General features: G+C 35.2%; 3 protein-coding genes and 1 pseudogene across 5 annotated transcripts; 3 read left to right on the top strand and 1 right to left on the bottom strand.

Annotated features, from left to right (window-relative positions):
* Positions 1–10,456: 10,456 nt before the first annotated feature.
* Positions 10,457–13,050, top strand: LOC111370942 (annotated as a pseudogene).
* Positions 13,051–15,499: 2,449 nt separating this feature from the next.
* Positions 15,500–17,539, top strand: LOC111370941. Of its 2 annotated transcripts, none has more exons than XR_002698516.1 (2): positions 15,500–15,585; positions 16,997–17,502. XR_002698516.1 is itself a non-coding variant. In XM_022992846.1 (2 exons), the coding sequence occupies exon 2, from the start codon at positions 17,009–17,011 to the stop codon at positions 17,348–17,350; it is 342 nt and encodes a 113-aa protein (XP_022848614.1). In that variant the 5' UTR covers positions 15,517–15,585; positions 17,003–17,008; the 3' UTR covers positions 17,351–17,539. The 2 variants fall into 2 exon arrangements, 1 of the variants encoding a protein (XP_022848614.1); XM_022992846.1 differs by having other exon boundaries at positions 15,517–15,585; positions 17,003–17,539.
* A 79-nt stretch (positions 17,540–17,618) lies between these two features.
* Positions 17,619–18,627, top strand: LOC111370940 (glutathione S-transferase 3-like). The gene is made up of 2 exons (XM_022992845.1): positions 17,619–18,191; positions 18,283–18,627. Exons 1-2 carry the CDS (start codon positions 17,856–17,858, stop codon positions 18,616–18,618), a joined length of 672 nt encoding a protein of 223 aa, XP_022848613.1. The 5' UTR covers positions 17,619–17,855; the 3' UTR covers positions 18,619–18,627.
* A 34-nt stretch (positions 18,628–18,661) lies between these two features.
* LOC111370938 (protease Do-like 5, chloroplastic) lies at positions 18,662–21,771 on the bottom strand. Of its 2 annotated transcripts, none has more exons than XR_002698515.1 (8): positions 21,473–21,771; positions 20,635–20,781; positions 20,456–20,518; positions 20,257–20,346; positions 19,752–19,874; positions 19,508–19,595; positions 19,237–19,316; positions 18,662–19,134 (listed from the first exon to the last, which is right to left on the bottom strand). XR_002698515.1 is itself a non-coding variant. In XM_022992844.1 (8 exons), the coding sequence occupies exons 1-8, from the start codon at positions 21,713–21,715 to the stop codon at positions 19,028–19,030; spliced, it is 936 nt and encodes a 311-aa protein (XP_022848612.1). In that variant the 5' UTR covers positions 21,716–21,771; the 3' UTR covers positions 18,662–19,027. The 2 variants fall into 2 exon arrangements, 1 of the variants encoding a protein (XP_022848612.1); XM_022992844.1 differs by having other exon boundaries at positions 19,237–19,311.
* Between the last annotated feature and the right edge of the window lie 1,159 nt (positions 21,772–22,930).

The raw sequence follows: 22,930 nt of genomic DNA, 5'->3' as shown, positions 1-22,930 counted from the left end.
TAAAAGTACCTGGGGACCTCCAATATAAAGTTTTGGGATTTCTTTGAATTCAGTAACAATTTTTTCTCTCACTTGTCAGTAACTTAAGGCCTAACTAAGACTTAATAAATCTTAGTTCCATTTGTTACTAATTTGTTGTTATCTGCTAAATTCATATTTCTTATGGCATCAGTAAAACTTCTATTGTGAAAGTCTTCGTTGTGAAGCTGGAAATGATATGTCGACATAGGGATGCTCCACTGTATTTGGAATGGACACCTGGTAATATTCTAAGTCCAAATCCTACCTCAGTGGGTGGTTCAAATAATAATGTTATATGGATGAATGAGAGAAAAAACTTTTTATTCTTTTTCTCAATAATTATTCCAATACAACTTGCCCCAATATATACACCATACACGATAGTAGGAAAAGGAAAAAATATTCTAACTAAAGAAGAAAATTAAACTTTCCTAACCTAGAGACAATCATACCATAAATATAAATACAATAATCCCATGATTGATTTGGGATTCCTACAATCACCCTCAAGTTGGATAGTAGATATTGATTATATCCAACTTGCAGATGAAATCATCAAAAGTTTGTCTATGTAGTCCTTTAGTGAACACATCCGCCGTTTGTTCTTTGGTAGGGACATAGATCATGCAAATGATGCCGTCTTCAATCTTTTCTTTGATGAAGTGTCCGTCCACTTCAACGTGTTTGGTTCTGTCATGTTAGACTGGGTTGAGTGAGATATTGATAGTTGCCTTGTTATCACAATAGAGCTTAATTGGGAATTTCATTGTGGCTTGTAGTTCTTCTAAGAGTTTTTTTAACCAAAGGCTTTCACACATTCCTTGAGCAGCTGCTCTAAACTCTGCTTCCGTACTACTTCTAGCGACTACATTCTATTTCTTACTTCTCCAAGTTACTAAGTTGCCCCATACAAAAGTACAGTAACCAGTGGTTGATCTTCTATCTTCTATTGCTCCTGCCCAATCAGCATCAGTGAATATTTCTATTTTCCTTTTTTATTTTTCTTGAACAACAATCATTTTCCCGGAGAACCTTTGAGATATTTCAGAATCTTGTGTACTGCTTCTAGGTGGGTTTCCCTTGGAAAATGCATGTGCTGGCTTACCACACTAACTGCAAATGCAATGTCGGGTCTAGTGTGCGATAGGTAGATTAGCTTTCCTACTAGTCGCTGGTATCTATCCTTATCAACCAATTCTCCCATGTTGTTGGTCCTTTTTTCAGTATCCATAGGAGTGTTACTTGGTTTACAACCAAGCATACCTGTCTCAATCAAGAGGTCCAGGACATATTTTCGTTGTGAGACACTAATACCCTTCTGATAGATACATTGAGTAACTAAGAAGAAGGATGAAGATTTTCTGAGATAGTCTCTTTCGCTGGAAACACCAAGGTAACTCCTCAATGTTTCGAACTTTCCTCTGGACAAAGTTTTTGTTAAGATATCAGCATATTGCTCACTTGAATTGCAATGCACAAGCTTCATTTCCAAGCCTCTCTTGAGCTTCCCTAATTGAATGATATGTAATCTTTATGTGTTTTGTTCTCCCATGGAATACTGGATTTTTTACCATTGCAACCGTTGATTAGTTGTCACAATAAATGATTGTTGCATCAGATTGTATGTATCCAAGATCCTCCAACATTTTCCTCAACCAAACAGCTTGGTTTGTCGCCTCAGATGCTGCTATATACTCTGCTTCAGCAGTTGATTGTACTACAGTCTTCTGCTTCATCGAATTCCAACACACAATGTTTGAACCAACATAAAACACATAGCTTGAGATACTCTTCATGTCATCTGCTAAACTTGCCGAGTCACTATCTGTATAACTAGTTAAAACCAAGTCCTCTGATCTCTTGAACCAAATCCCCATATTATCACTTCCTTTTATGTACCTAAGAACTCTTTTTGCCGCTTGAAAACGTAATTCACTTGGCTCTTGTCTGAATCTGGACAGCACATTTGCAGCATAGGTGATATCTGGTCTTGTTGTTGTAAGATATAGCAAGCAACCGGTTAGACTTCTATAGATCTTTTCATCCACTCTCTTAGTACCATCTTCCTTCATTAACTTTAGATTTTGTACTAATGGAGTGCTAACCGATTTGCAATTTTCCATATGGAACTCCTTCAACACTTCCTTAACATATCTCTTTTGGCAAACAAAGATACTTTCTTTAGTTTGTTCAATTTCCATTCCAAGAAAATATTGCATCTCACCAAGATCTATCATTTCAAAACCTTTCTTCAATTCCTCCTTCACTTCTTCAATCAAGGTGCAATTGCTACCGGTTATTAGCAAATCATCAACATATAAGGATATGATGATCATTCCTTCTTCCACATATTTTATGTAAAGTGCTTGCTCATTTACACTTTTAACAAATCCCAAACGGCACAAGTGATTATCAATGCGGCTGTACCAGGCCCTTGGAGCCTGTTTTAAACCATACAAAGCCTTTTTTAATAGATACACTTTGTCTTCCTCACTTGCCACTGCAAAGCCTTCCAGTTGTTCAATGTAGATTACTTCATTTAAGTACCCATTTAGAAAAGCAGATTTTACATCCAACCGATGTATCTTCCACATTCTTTGAGCTGCAATTGCAAAAATAACCTAATAGTTTCATATCTTGCAACTGGTGCAAATGTATTAGCAAAATCGATTCCAAACTGCTGTGCATACCCCTTCACTACCAATCTGGCTTTGAACTTGTTTATTGATCCATCAGGGTTCATCTTGGTTTTGAACACCCACTTGACCCCAATCACATGCTTATCAACTGGTCTGTCAACTAGTTTCCAAGTCTTATTCTTTTCAATCATATTTAGTTCTTCTTTCATTGCTGCCAACCAGTCCTGTGAACTCACAGCATCAGCTAAATTCGATGGCTCCAGTATGGCAGAGTTGCATCTAGCATATACATCAGCAAGGGGTCTTATCTTCAGCACAATATTTTCTGAGTCTGAGTCAACATCCTGATCTGGACCAACTGGTTCTTCTCCATTTATGATAGTGTCCTCAATTTCATGAGCAACCAGCCTTGGAACTTGCTGGTTTTCCAGGCTTCTTGTTTCCCAATTCTAGGTAGCACTTTCATCAATTTTAATAACTCTGCTGGATATTATCTTCTTGGTTTGTGGAATATAAACTCGATATCCTTTTGCATTACTACAATAGCCAACTAAAACACCAACCTCAGCTTTTTGGCTAAGCTTATCCCTCTTTGCTTCAAGTAAATGAGTGTAACAAACACTTCCAAAAACCTTTAAATGTGCCACATCTGGTTTTATTCCATACCAGGCTTCATAGGAAGTTTTTCTTTCCAATGCTTTAGTAGGAAGTCGGTTTAAAAGATACACAGCTGTGCTAACAGCTTCTGCCTAGAATTGTTTGGGAAAATTCTTTTCAAACATGAGACATCTTGCCATCTCCATGACTGTTCTGTTCTTCCTCACATAGATGTCATTTTGCTGAGATGAGTATGGGATTGTAAGCTGATACTTTATCCCCATATCATCACAAAAATTATCAAAGTGGCTGCATTTATACTCAGTTCCATTATCAGTCCTAATGGCCTTTATCTTGCTGTGACATTCATTTTCCACTTGTTTTTTGAATTTCAGAAATACAGCTACCACATCTGATTTCAGTTTTAGAAAAAACACCCAACACATTCTGGTTGAATCATCAATAAAGAGTATGAAGTACTTGCTGCCATTAAGTGTCTGTGTATTCATTGGACCACACACGTCAGAATGAATTAATTCCAATTTATTCATAGCTCTCCTTGACAGATTTTTAGGAAATGGCATTATGGTCAGTTTGCCCTTTTGACACACCTCACATATACATGTTTCATCACCTATATCTGGAATGTTTTCAACAAATTCCAGCTTGTGCAATTGCTTCAATGATGTGTAATTAACATGACCAAATCGTTTGTGCCATAAAGAGGAATCAACCAGTGCAAGAAAGTGCCTGATTTTTCACATTTTTCCATTCCAATGGAAAGCTTCTTTGTTTCATTTTGACAGACATTAGCTCTTGATTTTTTGAATCAAATGTGGCACAACCATCTCCTTTGAAGATCAATGTATATTGCTTCTCAATTAATTGACCAACACTAATTAAATTCTGGTCAATTTCTGGCACAAAAAGAACATTAGAAATGAGTTTAGTACCTGATGGTGTTTGAACTGAAATCACACATATTCCCCTAACTTCCACATGTTCTCCATTGCCAACTTTAACCTTTGATCTGTAGGCATCATTCAACTCGACAAAGATACTTGTATCTGATGTCATATGATGAGTAGAGCAACTGTCTAACAGCCAAGTCTTCACACTGTTGCTGACTTTAAAATTGATGGCTGTGAACAAGTGCTCTTCCTGGTTTTGTTGCTGATTTTCAGCCACTTGAGCTTGAGGCTTTGATTGCTTGTCTTTTATGCTTTTACAAACCTTTTGAATATGTCCAAATTGCTTACAACCTCGACATTGAACTTCAGGTTTGTACCAGCACCATTTGGGAGAGTGCCCTGTCTTTTTGCAATGAACACAAGGTGGATAAGCTCCACTTTTGCTTGCACCTTTGTTGCTTTCCCCCTTCTTTCTTTCATCTTGCTGCTTTTTAGTCCCAAAACTAGTTTGAGCCTTATATCTCCCTTTAGCAAACAAGGCCCCTTTTACCTATTCTTCTTGCCTCATCAGCCTTCTTTGTTCAGTAGCCTGCATAGCATTCACCATTTCTGATAAGGTGATCGTAGACAAGTCTCTTGAATCCTCAAGAGATGAAATCTTTGCCTCAAATTTTTTAGGCAGGCTGATCAACACTTTCTCCACAATTCTTCTGTCAGGCAGATCATCTCCCAGCAGCCTTATCTGATTTACAACCTTCAACAGCCTATCAGCATACTCCTTAACTAATTCTGAGTCTTTCATCTTCAAAGTTTCATACTCCCTCCTCAGGTTTAACACTTGCATTTGCCGTGTTCTTGCATTGCCCCTGAATTCCTCCTTCAAACTGTCCTAGGCTTCCTTGGCCGTTTCACAAGTGATTATCCTTGTGAAGATGGAGTCAGAAATAGCAGAATGGATGCATGAGAGAGCCTTAAACTTCTTAGCAACTTCTTCACTATGTTGCTTAAGTTGAGAAATTGTTGGATTTGCTCTAAGTGCTGGTGGTTCACTTCCAGTTTCAGTTATCTCCCACAGGTCGTATGCCTTCAGGTAAGCCTTCATTTTTGCTACCCAAAAATCATAATTTTCACCTATAAATACTGAGGGCAGAGGTGCTGAGAAACCACTTGAAGCCATCCTTAGAACTCTCAAGAATCAGTTGGTTGTGTAGTGAAGGTCTGCTGGTTTTTTCTTGAACCTATCTCTCGTTTTTTTTTTTCAATTTCTTCTAAGACTAGGTCAGCTCTGATACCACTGATAGATACATTGAGTAACTAAGAAGAAGGATGAAGTTTTTCTGAGATAATATTCAATATACAACTTCCATTCTTGGCTGGTATTAGAAAATATATATAGTAAAAGTGTTGTGACCTTTTTCATCAACCACTACCTACCTACCATTGCCATACTTTTAGACAGATTATATGGCATTACATATGGCCATACTATGACAGATTTTTCAATATACAAATACATTAAAATATACTCCAAACAAGTACTACAAAATACACTATCTTTGGACAGCAAAAGTATCAACTAGCATTAACACCTTCCTTGATCTAGCTACTTCCATCCCCAAGAAGTATCTCTCCTGCCCCAGATCTTTTACTTCAAATTCTGTGGCTAGACTCCCTTTTAGTCTCTCTACCTCAACTGTATTATCTCCAGTAAGGATTATCTCATCAACATATACGATCAGAATGGTCTTTGTTCCATCTTCAAATATCTTGAAAAACACAGTGTGATCTGATTGTCTTTGTTGATATCCCTGATTTTTCAGCACTTTTGCAAATCTGTCAAACCATGCTCTGGGTGACTGTTTCAGACCATACAGAGATTTATTCAGTTTGCATACTTTGTTTTCTTCACCTTTCTTAGAGAATCTTGGTGGTAGCATCATGTAGACTTCTTCATCCAACTGCCCATTTAAAAATGCATTCTTAATGTCAAGTTGTTGGAGTGGTCAATCCAAGTTTGCTGCTAGTGATAGAAGGACCCGAACTGTATTCAGTTTTGCAACTAGTGCAAAAGTTTCCGTGTAGTCTATTCCATAAGTTTGAATATATCCTTTTGCAACTAGACGAGCTTTGTACCTTTCTATTGTCCCGTTTGCTTTATATTTTACATTAAACACCCACTTGCACCCGACAGGTCTCTTTCATTTCGGTAGTTTCATCACATCTCATGTTTCATTTATTTTCAGGGTTTTTATTTCTTCCATTACTGCTTCCCTCCACTTGGGGATTTCCAATGCTTCTTGAATATTTTTTGAAATTTCTGTACTGTTAAGGTTAGCAACAAAAGATCGAAAAACTGGAGATAAAGCTTTATAAGAGATAAACTTTGAGATAGGATGGAGGGTGCATGACCGCGTTTGTTTTCTGAGAGCAATAGGTAGATCAGTGTCGGATGATTTTGAAGGAGGCTCATGAAGTTCTGGAGCTATCACTGGTTCTGACTCTCTTGGTGCTTCGAGTGTGGGGTCATAGTTTGATTTTTGCCTTCTTGAGTAAACTATTGTTTCTTTGCCACGTTGTTCTTTCTGTTCTCCCCCTGAGTTTAAGCTTCCTTCTATTGATGGCATGACGGGATAGAGTGGTATTGGTTGTTTAGTGATGGATTTGGAGGGATTAATGAAAATTTTCAAGAACCGATCTTCACTAATGTTCTCCCCCTGAAGAGAGGTTTTTTGGAAGTATGGATGATTTTTGAAGAAAGTGACATCAAGACTCACGAATAATCTTTTCGTCATAGGATCATAGCATTTATACCCTTTTTGTATAGGTGAATACCCAATAAATACACACTTAACTACACGGGGTTCGAGTTTGTTTCGATGATGAAAGTGCATGTGTACAAAAGCCGTTCTTAGGGGTAAGTTAGAGTTAAGGTGAGAGTTAGGGAAGAAGGTTTGGAATTTTTGGAGAGGAGTTTCGAAATTGAGGGTGCGACTAGGCAATCTGTTAATGAGGTAGGCAGATGTTAAAATGGCATCACCCCAGAAAGTATTGTTTACACCGGTGGTGAACATCAGTGCTCGAGCTATCTCAAGTAGGTGTCTATTTTTACGTTCAGCAACTCCATTTTGTTGTGGGGTATCGACACAAGAACTTTGATGGATTATCCCATTATCTTGAAGCTAGGTTTTTAAGGTATTATTGAAGTATTCTATGCTATTATCTGTGCGCAGAATTTGAATTTTTGTCTGGAATTGAGTTTGAATCAATGTATGGAAATTTATGAACACGGAACGAACTTAGATCTTTTTTTTTAATAGATAGGCCCAACAAATTTGAGTGTGATCGTCAATAAATGTGACAAACCATCTTGTGTGAGTGCGATTGGGGATTCGTGAAGGCCCCCATGAATCACTGTGAATCATACTAAATGGTCGAGATGGTTTATACACGAAATTTGGGAATGAAGAACGATGATGTTTTGCGAGTTCACAACTTTCACAAATAAAATCAGAAGATATTTTATTAAAAAAAAGTGATGGGAATACATGTATTAAATATTGAAAGCTGGGGTGTCCCATTCTATAATGCCATAAAAGAAGTTCACTAAAACACACAGTGGGAAGAAAAGAAATTAGCTGAACAATTTGAATATTTTGTTAATTGGCTAATGGATAATAAATTGCATGATAAATTTGAGACATGTAGTACGTGCTCGAGAGTGATTGAGTTAGAGATATGAATACTCCCTTTCCCAGCCACTGAAGATAATGAACCATCTGCAATTTTAACTTTAAGGTTGCTCGCACATGGTGAATAAGAAGAAAATAAGTTATAGGAGTCCGTCATGTGATCGGATGCACCGGAATCAATAATCCATGGTACCTTTGAAAGTGTGGTGGTGTTTAGGGCTCTCAAGAAATTACCTCTATGGGCCAAAGAACTTGACGAACTAGGTGACTGAAAGCTAGAAAACACTTTGTAGAGTTGTTCAAGTTGCTCATGACTAAAAGCACCACTCGGAGTAGAATTCTGTATTTCAGTGGAGTCAACTGCACCTTGATAGCCGTGATTTCTATTATTCTGTCTTGTTTCCAGTTAGATGATTTTCCGTGTAAATCCCAGCATGTGTCTTCTTAATGTCCATGTTTTCGACAGTGTTCACACCATGGGCGACCCTTTATTTGTTTTTAGCCCCATCCAATTTTAGGTGATCCTCTAGACATTTGCACTCCCAAATTTGGCACATCATAAGAATGTTTTTTAAAATTTGGCACCAGCTCCATGTGGCCCATATCCACTTAATCCAATAGGCCCAATAGAGTTAGGACCCGGCGGCCCAATTGAATCTAAAATAAGGGTCGATCCTTCTACAGAATGTCCAGACCCATTCCCGACAATAGATGACCCATTCTTTAGCATGGTTTGCCGGTGACTTTCCTCACGTCTAACTTCAGCGAAGACGTCGCGTGTGGAGGGCAGTGGTTGGCGACTGAGAATTTGCCCCCTCACTTCATCCAGTTCGCGGTTCAGTTCGGCCAAGAATTCATATACTCATTCACTTTCTACCCTTTTCTTGTATCGAACTCCATCACTGGGGCAGTCCCGCTGTTCATCAACGCTGAGATCTAATTCTTGCCAAAGGGTGGTCATTTCCATGTAGTACTCAGTAACGGTCCTTTCTCCTTGTTTAGCCGGCCAAAATTTCGTTTTAATTTCAATGATTTGTGATGAGTCTTCTGCATCTGAGTACAAATCCCATGCGGTGTCCCATATGTCTTTTGCGGTAGCCATGAAGAGAAAAATTTTCCCAATTGACGGTTTCATTGAATTAACAAGCCACGCCATCAACATGGAATTTTCAAATTTCCACTTCTGTTGGAGGTTTGCATCCGTAGGTTGTTTCACTTCTTCGGTAAGATAGCGAATTTTTCCTTTCTCGTCGACTACCAATTTGATGGATTGAGCCCATTCCCAGTAGTTTGTACCGTTGAGTTTCTCCACGGTAAGTTGAAAGGAGGAACTATCGATTCCAATTGAATTAATGGTGGTGACAGGGTCGACCTTGCTGGTTTCGGATTCGGAGAAAACTGATTCCTTACTGTGGGCTGTGTTTTCAGCCATTGATTTCTGGGTTTTAGTGTTTCCCGTGCTCTAATACCATATGGACGAATGAGAGAAAAAAAAATTTATTCTTTTTCTCAATAATTATTCCAATACAACTTGCCCCAATATATACACCATACACGATAGTAGGAAAAGGAAAAAGTATTCTAACTAAAGAAGAAAATAAAACTTCCCTAACCTAGAGACAATCATACCATAAATATAAATACAATAATCCCATGATTGATTTGGGATTCCTACAATTCCTACATGTTATTATGGATGAACATGACTCCAACAGAGTTCTGCTAGAGCAACAGCTGGAAGATATAACAGATATTGATATTGATCCTGATAGAATTGAGGTTATTTCTGGAGTCTAATTGTTTTTGTTATCATCCTCCGTAGTATACTTGCATGCTTGATGCGAGGTCTTTTATATTCATTATAAATAAGAAACAGGCACTTGGTCAAAATAAAAGATAGAGCTCCTTGAAGTATGAAGTTCCAGTCTACCTCATCGGAGTCGAGTTCTCTTAACCAGAGAGAAATAATACAATATTAGAAGGAATATTGTTCCGTTTAGTTTTCAATTTTAATTCGTATTTTAGGAAATATAATTAGATTTAGTTCAGTTGCTTTTATTATATATTCCCTGCTTAGAATAGAATAATTGAATCCTTATATAAAGGGCTATCACGTTTTGTAATAAAAGAACCTTTGATATATGATAAATTGATATTTTCTCATTCTCTTCCTTTCTCTTCGTCTCTCCCTTTCCCCTTCTATAATTCTGTCATAGCATCCTGCGCCCATTTGACCTTAATAAATAATTCTACATAGACTTGCTGCCAATCAACTATTTGACTATATTTTTGGACGAGGATAGGCCTTTTGCATGTTTAATTCTATTTGTGATAGATGTTATATTGATTTGCATGTGCTAGTTATTTTTTCCTGAGTAATCTACTGATAGTATAAAGTGAAAGGATTAAGTGCAAAAACATTGAATTCAGTAACTACTTTTTCTCTCACTTGTCAGTAACTTAAGGCCTAACTAGGACTTACATAAATCTTAGTTTCAGTTGTTACTAATTTGTTGTTATATGCTAAATTCATATTTCTTATGGCATCAGTAAAACTTCTATTGTGAAAGTTATGGTTGTGAAACTCTAAATGATTTGTCAACATAGGGATGCTCCATGTATTTGGAATGGACACCTGGTAATATTCTAAGTCCAAATCCTACCTCAGTGGATGATTCAAATGATAATGTTATTGTGGATGAACATGACTCCAACAGAGTTCTGCTAGAGCAAAAGCTAGAAGTTATAACAGATATGGATATTGATCCTGATAGAATTGAGGTTATTTCTGGACTCTAATTGTTTTCGTTATCATTCTCCGTAGTATACTTGCATGCTTGATGCAAGGTCTTTTATATTCATTATAAATAAGAAACAAACATTTGGTCAAAATAAAAGATAGCGCTCCTAGGAGTATGAAGTTCCAGTCTACCTCATCGGAATTGAGTTCTCTTAACCGGAGAGAAATGATACAATATTAGAAGGAACATTGTTACGTTTAGTTTTCAATTTTAATTCGTATTTTAGGAAACATAATTAGATTTAGTTTAGTTGCTTTTATTATATATTTCCCGCTTAGAATAGAATAATTGAATTCTTATATAAAGGGCTATCACGTTTTGTAGTAAAAGAACCTTTGATATATGATAAATTGATATTTCCTCATTCTCCTCTTTTCTCTTCGTCTCTCCCTTTCCCCTTTGTCTATAATTCTGTCATAGCATCCTGCATCAATTTGATCTTGATAAATAATTCCACATAGACCTGCTGCAATCAACTATTTGACTATATTTTTGGAGGAGGATAGGCCTTTTGCATGGTTAATTCTATTTGTGATAGATGATATATTGATTTGCGAGTGCTAGTTATTTTTTTCCTGACTGCTGATAGTATAAAGTGAAAGGATTAAAGTGCAAAAACATTGAGTTTTATGTGATATTTTCCTGATTATAGTGCAAGATATTGTGGCATATTGGTATGTTCTTTTAGGTTTTTCAAGTAGTATGGTTGTTTTCTTAGAACAGTTCCTACTACAGGTAGTCAGTCTTTTTGTCATGTTGTTTTTTGTTGCAGTCCCGCTCAGTATATGTAAAGTACCTGAATTTCAAAACATCGGATGAGAACTTGAAGAGGCATCTCACAGAGCATTCAGAGGAAGGAAGAGTACATAGTGTCAGGGTAGGTCTTTCTTCGTCCCTGTCAGCTTGTATTACTAACAATTTAGTACATTCAATTATTGCATTTACTGCTGTTGTCATTGGAGCTCTATCTTCTATTCGTTTTAATTCTATCTTAGGTGAAGAAGCATGTAAAAAATGGAAAGAAAGTTTCAATGGGTTTTGGTTTCATAGAGTTCGATTCTGTTGATACAGCAGTGAATGTTTGCAGGGATTTACAGGTAATCTTCTGAATTGTTGCTTGTTCTACATCAATTGCATGTGATGAGTCTTCATGTGTGTTTCTCACTTTCTCCTCCTCTTGTCTTACCTTTTTATTTATCACCTCAGGGAACTGTTTTGGATGGGCATGCCCTCATATTGCAACTTTGTCATGCTAAAGAGGATGAAAACCACCATAAAAAAGTTGATAATGACAAAGAGTTCAACAAAATTGATAGTAAGGAATGTTGCTTTTGAGGCAACAGATGAAGATCTTTGACAGCTGTTTAGTCCATTTGGCCAGGCATAGTCTCTGATGTTTTTTATTTTTTATTTTTGCTGTAATGAAATGATTCTGTGTTCTTTATTTTTGTGTCAATTATGTTTTGTAGCAATGAAAGATGATGTGTATATAGTTCCGAACTTTGGACTGAGGATTTCTATGTTACGTTGATTAAATATTATTTTATGAACTTCTCCTTCTCAATTGCCTTCTAACTTGTACTTAAATAAAATTTTGGCTACTTGGAAGTGATAGTAAAAATGAAATGTTTCATTTGGAATGCTGGAGGGAGGAAAATGGCAAATGCTGTTATTGTTTTTGCAGTTTGCCTTGTTCTTTGACTTTCTTTTAGAGCCCAAACTGATCTTTATTCTGGGGATGGGGCGGTGTCATCCCTACAATAAATAATCCTCGCCTCTACTCTCTCAGCCATTCTTCACTCCCTGACCAAGCTTGAGGTTGCAATAAATGAAATATATAACTTTCATTTCTTGATGTTTATGAATTTCACATTAATGTTTAATTGATACATGATTTGTGCCTCTGCAGGTAAAGAGTTTAAGGCTGCCAATGAAGTTTGGCAACCATAGAGGTTTTGCATTTGTAAAGTATGTTACAAAGCAAGAAGCTCATAATGCCCTTCAAGCTCTTTCAAACACCCATTTGTACGGTCGTCATCTGGTATGTTGGCCTTGCAACGCGTAACCATTTTGCTTTTTTCTTTTTCTCCTTATATTGTGTGTGTATGCTCTAGTGCAACTCTTAATTGCCTGCTTGCTGCTTTTCAGGTTCTTGAGAGGAATTGCATGCTCGAACAGCTGCCCAGTTCACAGACTCCACTAAGCTATCGAAAAAGAGGAAGCACATGGCTATCTTGGATGAAGGAAATGTTAAATTTCAATGAGTTGCAGATTAGAATGTAACTTCTACTGTAGAATACAAAGTGAGGATAATGCGTGATTCAACGGGTTTCAAAATATTTCAAGTAGACGATGATGGGACTTCAATAGTTTTTGTTTTTGTACTAAACTTGTGATGTAATTTAGGGAATTATCGGAACAAAATCCAATTGATTTTGCCCATAATATCTTTTATATACATTTAATTAATATTTTCATACAATTCATTTTGATACGTATAACTAATATGCTACTACTCGACAATATTTGTGCAAAGGGAAAAACCTAGATAAAAAAATCTTCAAGAAGCTAAGAAATCCAATTATATGACTCAACAAAGTGGAGACTATAAACCACGAAAAGAAGAAAAAATTAAATTACAGTTTGAGAAGAAATGATTTTTTTTCTTAAATCTTATTTGATACATCAATGAGGCATGTTAGAGCAGATAATTCAATTATGGAAAATTCTTAAATTATTCTAGTTTTATAACGAATTGACATAAAAATAATAATTAGATACATAATTATATAGTATCAAGAAATTGTAGTTCACGTATTGAACTTGCTCTGTTTGAGTAAAAAGAGAAAAAGAATATATTTTAAAAGAAAACCAAGAACTCGATATAATAAAAAAGGTACACCACAATCCAAGTTACAAGTATGTCAAGTTCAATTGTAATGGGTAAGAAAAAATCACTTAAGTTTGTAAACAATACAAGAAAATAAAAAGCTTAACTTGCAAACAATTCTATCTGAATTTGAGTTTTTAAAGTTTTTTTTTTTTTTTTTTTACCAAACCTATAATTGTAAAAAATAAAATATATATGAAAAATCGGTTCTATTCAAATACCCATGATTCTATTTCAGGAACCAAAAATTGATCTGGACCCAATCGATTCTTGATTCTGATTTTGGTTCACATGGTTCGATTTCGATTAGAACGCCGAATTTAATACAATTGGAAACAAGTGCACATTTCCACCTTCATTTTCCATGGGAATTTTGTTAAAAGTCAGAAGAGAATTGATTGTGAAGGTTTTATCAAAGCTTTCCTTACTATCATATATTTATAGATATGATTTACAAAATATTTACATGCGGAAAAAGTGATAACAACAATTTAAAGAAATACAACAATGTTATCTCTTTGTGAGCAACTATAGCTGAAGAATGTGTGAAGGAGTTTGTTGTTGCTAAAGCTTTTGAATTCATCAATATTTCCCCTCAAATTGGAGTTGGAATTAAAATTTCAAGGACACTCAACTTGGGTAGTAGTTTCTGGTAGGCATCACCTCCAAGTGGTTTGGTAAATAGGTCCATCAATTGATCACCAGATCGTATGTAGGAAGGAGCAATGAGTCCATTTTGAATTTTCTCTTGAACAAAATTACAACCAATTTCAATATGCTTTGTGTGATAATAAAAGACGAGATTATTGGCAATATGAATAGCAACTTGGCTATCACATTGGATTGAAACTCGTCTAAATGAGCAAAACAGCCATCGTTTCGCCCCTATTAAATTACATTCAATTTTTTTCTCTCCTATTTTCAACAACACAATCTTAAATAAAAATAATATTCCACGTAAATCGAAAACTTTTCTTTTTTTTCAACCATTCATTTTTCAAAAAATACTATTCCACCCATTTTCATTACCAAAAAATGGGAGCCAAACGGGGGGTTATCTAAGAATGTAGTCAAAGAAAAGAAGGATAATTTTAAGTTTGGTTACCTTAGCTATCATTGTGGGATGAAAGGCCATTGGAAGAAAAACCACAAGGTTTACCTCGCAACTTGAGGGAAAATAAGTCCTTTGAAACTTCTACTTTAAGTATATTTGTTGCTGAAATTTTAAAAGGCAGAAGTTAACCTGTGAGTAGTAAGCAGCAGATCTCCCCTTATTTTGGGAAGCGGCTGTATAGGTAATGTATTTGGGTTCAACCTGATACCTCATGAGTAAGATTTCTTGAAGGCCTAACTCATATCTTAAGATTAAGGTAGGATCCAGACCCCTTTTTTCTGATTCTTCGAGAAAAAGATTCATTTTTTTCATAAAAAATAGGAGGTAAAACCAATAAAGATTTCTTTTTTGATTGTTCCCTAGCCTCATTCAATAATTGTTTTTTATCCAATCCCAGCATTAATTGTATGAAACATACTTAGAGGGTGTTTGATACCAATTTTTATGAAAAAATGAATTTTAGAATAGTAGATTGATGGAGAATGTATGGATGAAAAATAAGAAATTTTTTTTGATTTACATTGCAATATTATTTTAACGAAGAATGTGTTGTTAAAAAGAAGTTCGAAAAAAATGTATTTTGATAAAAATGATAATTAAACGAGACCTTAATATCATTGTCTTCGTACTTAGTATTAGAATTAAAGAACTCTTATTTTGTTCCCATCATTACCAAAAACATTATTTTAATTTCATATTTGGAAATGAATGGTTTTACAATTAATCTTAAGGGCAATTGTTCATTTTACCTTGATAAAATATTTTATGATTACAAGAAATTTAAAAAACGGCATTTGTATTCTTGAACACGTTTCTTGTATTATGAGTATAAAAAAAGGGAGACATTCATCGCCCCTTGGCACCCAAATCCAATCTTGTGTTGCAGTGATTTCTACAAAAATTCTTCGTCAAGAAATTGGAAGGTAATATGCGATTTTATCAGTGTAAGCCGGGCTTCATATGTTGAAATCTCACACAATCTGATTGTAGTGAATGCTTTAATTTCAACTCAACTCCTTATAATTTATTTATTTATTTTCCGAAATTGTTGTTTCTTGATGGTAATCTTCCTCTAGCAACAGGGATTTTTTCAACACATTTCTCTCAAATTTTTTTATGCGGTTGTTTGTGGTTTTCTCCTTGCCTTAAAAACTGGCTGCCCTTCAAGTGTAACTGGGGAAATATCCGGTGGCGGCAGTTGCCCCTGTGGCTCCGCCCATGGATGCATTCACCTACTATCCAAAGCTAATCTTTCTTAATAGCCACTATACTTCCTTTATTCTTTCGCTTGTAGCTTGGTATTTCTGTTTAATTAAATTATTTGTCAAGATTAGAAGGCTTTGTGGACGTTCATGGGCGCATTTCGTCAATAGCTTGTTGAGGTAGTCATTATTTTGGAAAAAATTGCATCTTCTACATTTTCAAGTGAATTGAACACTGGCATTGCCTGAAGGGAAAAGTAAATAGAGGCTGAATCAACATTCTTGCTTTTAAATTAAATCCAGAAAATTGTGTATAAGCATGATTATTAACATACTACAAATGAAGAGTATTGAAGACAGCTTGTGTCCTGCAAAATGCTAGTTAAGAAAAAAAAATGTGTGTCGACATCTATGATTTTTCAAATTGAAGCCAACCCTTTGACTTGTTCCAATTTTTAAGGTGATGGGAATATGATGTTGCTTCTGAATATCGTAATGCTTCAAATGTCCTAAGAGGAACTGTGGCAGTTTATGTTGTTATGAAATAAAATAGTTCATAGAGTAGGACATAATGAAGATGATGTTGCTTAAAGGATTTGGGATGGGTAGGTTAAGTGAGTTCTGGAAATATTGTCCGAGTTTGGTGAAGTTTTCGGTCGGTATGCAAACTATAGGACATGTTATGATTTGCAGACTGCAAAAGCTATTGTAGCAAGTCTCGAAATCAACCAATTAGTCCGTCCTTTATTACGATGTTCTTCAAGATCTACATACTGTTATCAACATAGGCAGTTCACATTTTATACTTTGTGCATTTAGTTATTGAAATATTGACACATTTTTGCTGGATGCTCTCGGTACAAATCTCGTTACTTCAAATAATGCACTCATCACTTGGTTTTCAAGTAGTCGATAGTGAAATTTTGATGTCTAAATATGTAAAGCTATGAATTTCCAGATTTGTTCTTTGTTTTGCTAGTTGAATGTGTGTTCTTGACATTGTCTAATCGAAGTGCAAGCTTTATTTTTATCTTCAATATTAGCCTGGTTTGCTGATTATCTGTATCCCTATTGGGCTATACCAGCAATTTGTACTTTACAGAGTCTTATGCTGGGTTAATTTCATTTGCAGTAACAGAAATTCATGGAAACCGAACAGCAAGCAGAATCATCCCTAGATGCATCCAAATCAAACAGCTCAAATTATGTAGCACATGTCAAGAAGCTGCTGTTTCGCCCAATGCTGGTTGGAATCAAGGACGGGCGGTTCTTTATAGGTACATTCTATTGCATGGATAAGCAAGGAAACATAATTCTTCAAGATGCTATAGAATATCGGAGCACTAGACGTTCTTCTCCCTCCCCGATGGAGCATAGAGGTGTTGGTCTCATTTTGATTCCTTTCTCTTGTCGAACTTCTTGTCATGTGGATTGCGCCATTGATGAACAGTTGTCTCTGTTATCATTACAGGAGAAGAAATCATAATATTTGATGTGCATAATTTATTCGCTCGACATTATTTGGATTTTTCTTACGTAGTGTTTTCATTTACATTTCTTTTCCTTCGATCACGTGTTCTTGGGTTTGTCGTGAACTCCTTTGCTTGACGGTAATTTAAGGATTACTTTTGAGTCTCATATTCTTCGTAGAAAGTCTATTGTTGGTTTATAAGCATATGGAACACTCCCCCTTTCTTACGTGAATCTTGTAAGCTTTGTATTGGTGCAGACATCCCATTCTCGGGTTATTTCCATTCCATTAAATTAATCTTCTCAAAAGCCGACGATGACAAATAAGCCTGCCACGATTCTTCATAAAGTTATAATCAATGACATTTCAGACAATACTGGGGAAAACGTAATTGGTTACAAAACTCATCCTTCGAATAAGTTAACACAAGCCGTTGAAAATAGGGCCTATAAATAGTTCCATTTGCATAATCAAAATGCATAAAAACCTCAATAAACTTGAGAATTTTCAAGATCGTTAAATGGACATGAGTGGCAGCTGTGAGATAGTGGTGGTCGATTTCTGGGCTAATGGGTTTGGTATGAGGGTGAGGATTGCTTTGGAAGAAAAGGGTATTATGTACAAGTACGAGGAAGAAAATCTTGAGAATCCTCAAAGAAGCCAGTTGGTTTTGGACATGAACCCTGTTCGAAAATCCGTACCTATACTGATTGACGAAGGAAAACCAGTTTGTGATTCTCTAGCTATACTTGAATACATCGATGAAAGATGGAAAGACGGGTTTCCTTCATTACTTCCCGAGGATCCTTATGAGAGAGCCGTTGCAAGGTTCTGGGCTCAATATGTAGACAACAAGGTTTGTTCGTTGTCTTCCCTTAATCTCATCAAGACATTAGTCCCATATCTAATACTATGTACTAAACATATTCTATATTATTAATCTGCAGATTTTCGACACACAAGCGAAGTTCTTGAAGAGCAAAGGTGAAACAAAAGAAGATGTGAAGAAGGAATTGATTGGTCAACTGAAACTACTGGATGATGCCTTGGGTGAAAAACTGTATTTTGGAGGTGACAAATTTGGATACTTGGATGTGGCGTTTATCCCCTTTTCAAGCATGTTTAGTGGATATGAAAGTCATGGAAGCTTCAAACTGGAGGAAGAGTGCCCAAAATTATCAGCTTGGGTTAAAAGATGTTTGGCAAGAGAAGGTGTTTCCAGGGTTCTTCCTGATTTTCATCAGATATATGAAATACACAAGAAATGGTATGGTGTTGAATAGATCAATGAAAATACAAGGATTCAAATTTTCAAAAACTCCATCATAGCAAAAAAATATTTCTTGTTTATGCTTTTGTTTAATGATTATATGGCAGCTAATTTTACATGTCAATTTCATCTCAATTGTCAATACTAAAGAACCCACAACAACAGTAAAAAACAACGAAAATATTACTGTTCAGAATGAATTATATTTGATCTTAGCATCCCACTTATCAGAGAATAGACAAGATAAGGCTACTATCTTCTTCTAATAAAGAGAAGAAATTAAGAGGCGAACGTGGATCCACTGAAAACAGAAGGGTTTCCACGCGAGGCCTGGTGCTTTTATCCAGTACATCGTCCTCCTGGAAAACCAGTTTGAGAACAAGCAAATTGAAAAAAAGATCACCTATGAGGACAGGATGCTGTCAGTATCTGTCGGTATAAGGTGTTCCATAGACAATCAGATAAGGTATAATGCGGACGACTGTGTCAATTGGTATTGCAAAGTTCACACCAGATGACATCCCAGTACCTATATTACGGTTCAAATTCAAATACATTGTATAAGTTCGATTCCATGATCTTCTTAAAATTTACGTAAAATGGCCTATAATGAGAAAGGAAATTGCTTTACCCTTGCGAGTGAACGTGGCTGTATTAATACCAATAACATGACCATAGGAATCAATCAATGGTCCACCTGAATTCCCTGCACTAAATAACTTCACATCAAAATTGAAAAAACTCGTACTTTGTGAGATGAGAAATGCCTGTTAATTACATCTATCAGCTTCTTAATCGAAACTGATGGTCTGAACAACAGAAGATCAGTATTCGTGAAAAAAGAAAAAGGAGAAGAAAAAACCCACTAAAAAGGTCAAATATTCATGAAAATTGACAATTACCTGCATTAATAGCAGCATCTGTTTGAATGGCTCCTCGAATGGATTTTCCATTTGGTGAGGGGATCTCCCTGCCCAATCCACTTATAACCTGTGATAGTTGAACTATGTGAAGTTCAAGAAATAAATAAATAAAATAAATTTTCTACTTTCCTTTAGAATGTTCCCAAAAGAAACTAGGAGTGGATGCAAAATAATTTTCACAAAAATTAAATATAAATAGAGTTCAAATTTCTTAAAAATTTACCCCTGTTGTTAAAGTGTTCTCATATCCATATGGATTTCCGATTGCAAAGCAGCTTTGACCCACGTGTAAATGACGAGATGTACCAAGAGTAACTGGCTTCAGTTCATTTCCTTTGAGATCAACCTGCAGAATTGAGGGAGAAGAGAACAAATATATTACCAAGCAAAATATTTAGTGCATGTTTGTTATGCAGTACTAGACATATTCAAGAGTATAAAGAAAAAGATTCTAAAATTTTTTTTTCTCCTTAAATCTATCAGGTGCTATCCATTCCGCCCCAAACATAACATTAATAATCATCTAGGCCCTGCTAAAGAATTTTCCTATTAAAATGATTATCCCAAAACAAAGACATGGTATTGCTAAATTATGAATCTACATAATGGGTTATTGGGAACTTAAATGTACATGTTGAGGATGATTACACACTGTGCCAACATAAATGTTAAAGCCTGTAAAGGTTTCCAGGATATATTGAATCTAGGTCACAGTCAGCACTTGGCACCTTAAGGACTGCCAAATCATAGTCTGGATCAAATCCAACAATCTTGCCTTCGCTAGTAATGCTGTTACCGTTTGCATCAACCAAAGATACCTGAACAAGGACGGAAAGAAAAACTTCCTGTTCACTTGCATTCAAGTGTATATAGATTAAAACAACTAAGACGCGGGACAGTGAAGAATCAAGAAAGCATAAACAGAACCTTACAAAGTTGTAAGCCACTTCTATCTGTAGCCAATTTAGCGACTACATGATAGTTCGTCACCTGTCAAAATACAACAATTTGTTTAGGACATATTGATGACTTCAATGTTTCTGGAAGCGATGGCACATGACTAGTAGAACTTAAAAGTGACTAGAAAAAAGGTGGGAAAAACCTACAATGTGACCAAACTTATCCCAGATGAAACCTGAACCTGTCCCTTGCACTTTTGCATTCTCATCCTCAGCTAGCAGAGTTTCAGAGGTACTCTTGGGGATTCTAGCTAATTCAAGGTCTTTAATGAATACAACAGAAGATGAAGTTCCCTACAAATTATACAATAATTTAGTGAGTATAAGAACTATTTTAGGTAATCTTGACAATCATAAAGAGCTTGAGAATGAGATTCCAGTTGAGTTCCTATTAAGTGGCACAGGAAAGTAACTCGTACCCTCCCATTGTTGCACTAATTTTCCACTGGAAACTGGAAGGGAATGAAAAAATTCTTTTAACCAGCAATTCATAATTATGAAAATATAATTTATTAGAATACACTAAAATTGAATCGTGGATAAAGTATACTCTTCAACAATAGATATTGATCTGGGAAAGTATGTGCAGGACTTCGTATGGATGCTGGAGGAGATTTCTTTGCTGACTGCAATGTGGATTACCAATTTGATGGGCACTTAAATCAGAATTACCATTGTCCTAAAATCTTAGTAAAATTTAAAAGCTTCAAAAGTAAAATCATATGTTTTTTCCATTTTCAGAATAGCATACATTAAGAAACACCTTAAAGAGTCGATGCATATTGGGTTTTCAGTTTGATGAAGATAGTTCTTTTATAATTTTATACCAAATGGACCAAATCCATCTCCAAGCGTACTCCATTATAAGGACAATCATAACAATTAAGAAACAGAAACTGAACAAATTAACTATGATGTAATGGAACTGTCCCAGGTCAATAATGGTATAATAAATTCAAATATATTTGACTAATAATTTTGGGACCTGGAAGAGTTGAACATCCCGATCTTCTTCTTGTTGAAGTTCATCCACTTGTTGGGCAATGGCAGGGGAAAAACCAGAAATATCTGAATTTTGACAAAAATGAAAGTAAAAGGCAGCAATAGAAGTAGTAAAGGTCAAGGCTTTACGCCTTGTCAAAAGATGGGAGTTGTTTGAATTTGAAGGTGGGATTTGATTGCGTAGAATTGGAGACAGCATACATGTTAGACAACCCAAAACCGCCATGAATGACCACCTCTCTATCTCTGTGACGCTATCTTACTTTTATTTTTTTGAAAGATATTAAAAATGTATAGGCTAATTAAGTTTGGGGGCCCTTTACAACGAAGTATTTGTACAGAAATTAAGCTCCTATATCATTATTTTAAAATTGTTCTTCTTTTTTTTTTTTTTTTTTCAAACTCATTGTGAATCATACATTCTCACAATAAAATATTTTATACATAAATTCAAAACTTTATATTTTTAATATCACATTCTCCAAAAATTTACTATTTCAAAGCTCATTTTCATTTGATTTTCAGTACAAGTTCGAGTTGTAATTTTGAGTGGATATTAATAAGAAAATAGTATATAAAGGATAAAAATCTATAATTATTTAAAATTTTACTGAGCCCCTATTCGAGCTTCATTATAATTAGATTTTGGGAAAACATGTATTTTTGCAATAGTAACTTTTTGAAAAATGTATGATTAAAAAAGAAAATTTTAGATTTACGTATATAATTAAAAAGAAAAAAGAGAAAAATACATTTTAAAATTAATGGAGACAAAATAGGGGCGAAAACTAATGCGGGTCGAAATTTAAGAAATTTTGCTACCTTAAAATAGTAATAATTATTTGCTGTTATTTACCTTTTAGTCACCCGTCATATGTGATCATAAGGCTTTGAGAAAGTGACCAAATATTAAATATTTTAATTTATCTATGTGATACGACGTGTACATTATTTTTGTTGAAAAATGAAAATGATCAAATTACTCTGACACCAATTTGTCGTAGAAAATACGAGATTATGAGCACAATATGAAATAATTGATCACACGAACAAAATCATTTTCAGAGTAAATGAGATTTTATTGAAATATGGAGAAAGAGTACAAAAATTTTGTATTTATAATTTTGTCTAATTTATCTAAAATACAATGAAGAGCTATATATATATATATATATATATATATATATATATATATATATATATATATATTCAATTAGAATTTGCCAAATAGATTATAATACAATTCCAAATAACATTTCAAATAGAATTCCGGTCACACCCTAATTCTAACAAACTCCCCATCGACACAAATTCCACTGTAATGAACAAATTTCAAAGATTCTTCACTTGAACACAAATTCCATTACAAGAAATAAACTTCAACTCTTCAAAAAAAAAAAAAAAAATTTTACATCAAAATTTCCAATTAAAAATATTCTCC

Source organism: Olea europaea, chromosome 21 (genome assembly GCF_002742605.1).
Source record: "Olea europaea var. sylvestris chromosome 21, O_europaea_v1, whole genome shotgun sequence".
NCBI classification, from domain to species: domain Eukaryota; kingdom Viridiplantae; phylum Streptophyta; class Magnoliopsida; order Lamiales; family Oleaceae; genus Olea; species Olea europaea.
This window is presented reverse-complemented; position numbering and strand designations above follow the sequence as displayed.

What these genes read in the sequence shown, in the direction of transcription:
- LOC111370938 (XM_022992844.1), bottom strand. Translation starts at nt 21,715, where the DNA reads ATGGCGGTTTTGGGTTGTCTAACATGTATGCTGTCTCCAATTCTACGC. An exon ending in GGGATGTTCAACTCTTCCAG is followed by an intron (nt 20,782 to 21,472) that starts GTCCCAAAATTA and finishes TATAATTTGTAG; the next exon opens with GGAACTTCATCTTCTGTTGT. An exon ending in AGAACACTTTAACAACAGGG is followed by an intron (nt 19,596 to 19,751) that starts GTAAATTTTTAA and finishes CAACTATCACAG; the next exon opens with GTTATAAGTGGATTGGGCAG.
- LOC111370940 (XM_022992845.1), top strand. Translation starts at nt 17,856, where the DNA reads ATGGACATGAGTGGCAGCTGTGAGATAGTGGTGGTCGATTTCTGGGCT. An exon ending in CTCAATATGTAGACAACAAG is followed by an intron (nt 18,192 to 18,282) that starts GTTTGTTCGTTG and finishes ATTAATCTGCAG; the next exon opens with ATTTTCGACACACAAGCGAA.
- LOC111370941 (XM_022992846.1), top strand. Translation starts at nt 17,009, where the DNA reads ATGGAAACCGAACAGCAAGCAGAATCATCCCTAGATGCATCCAAATCA.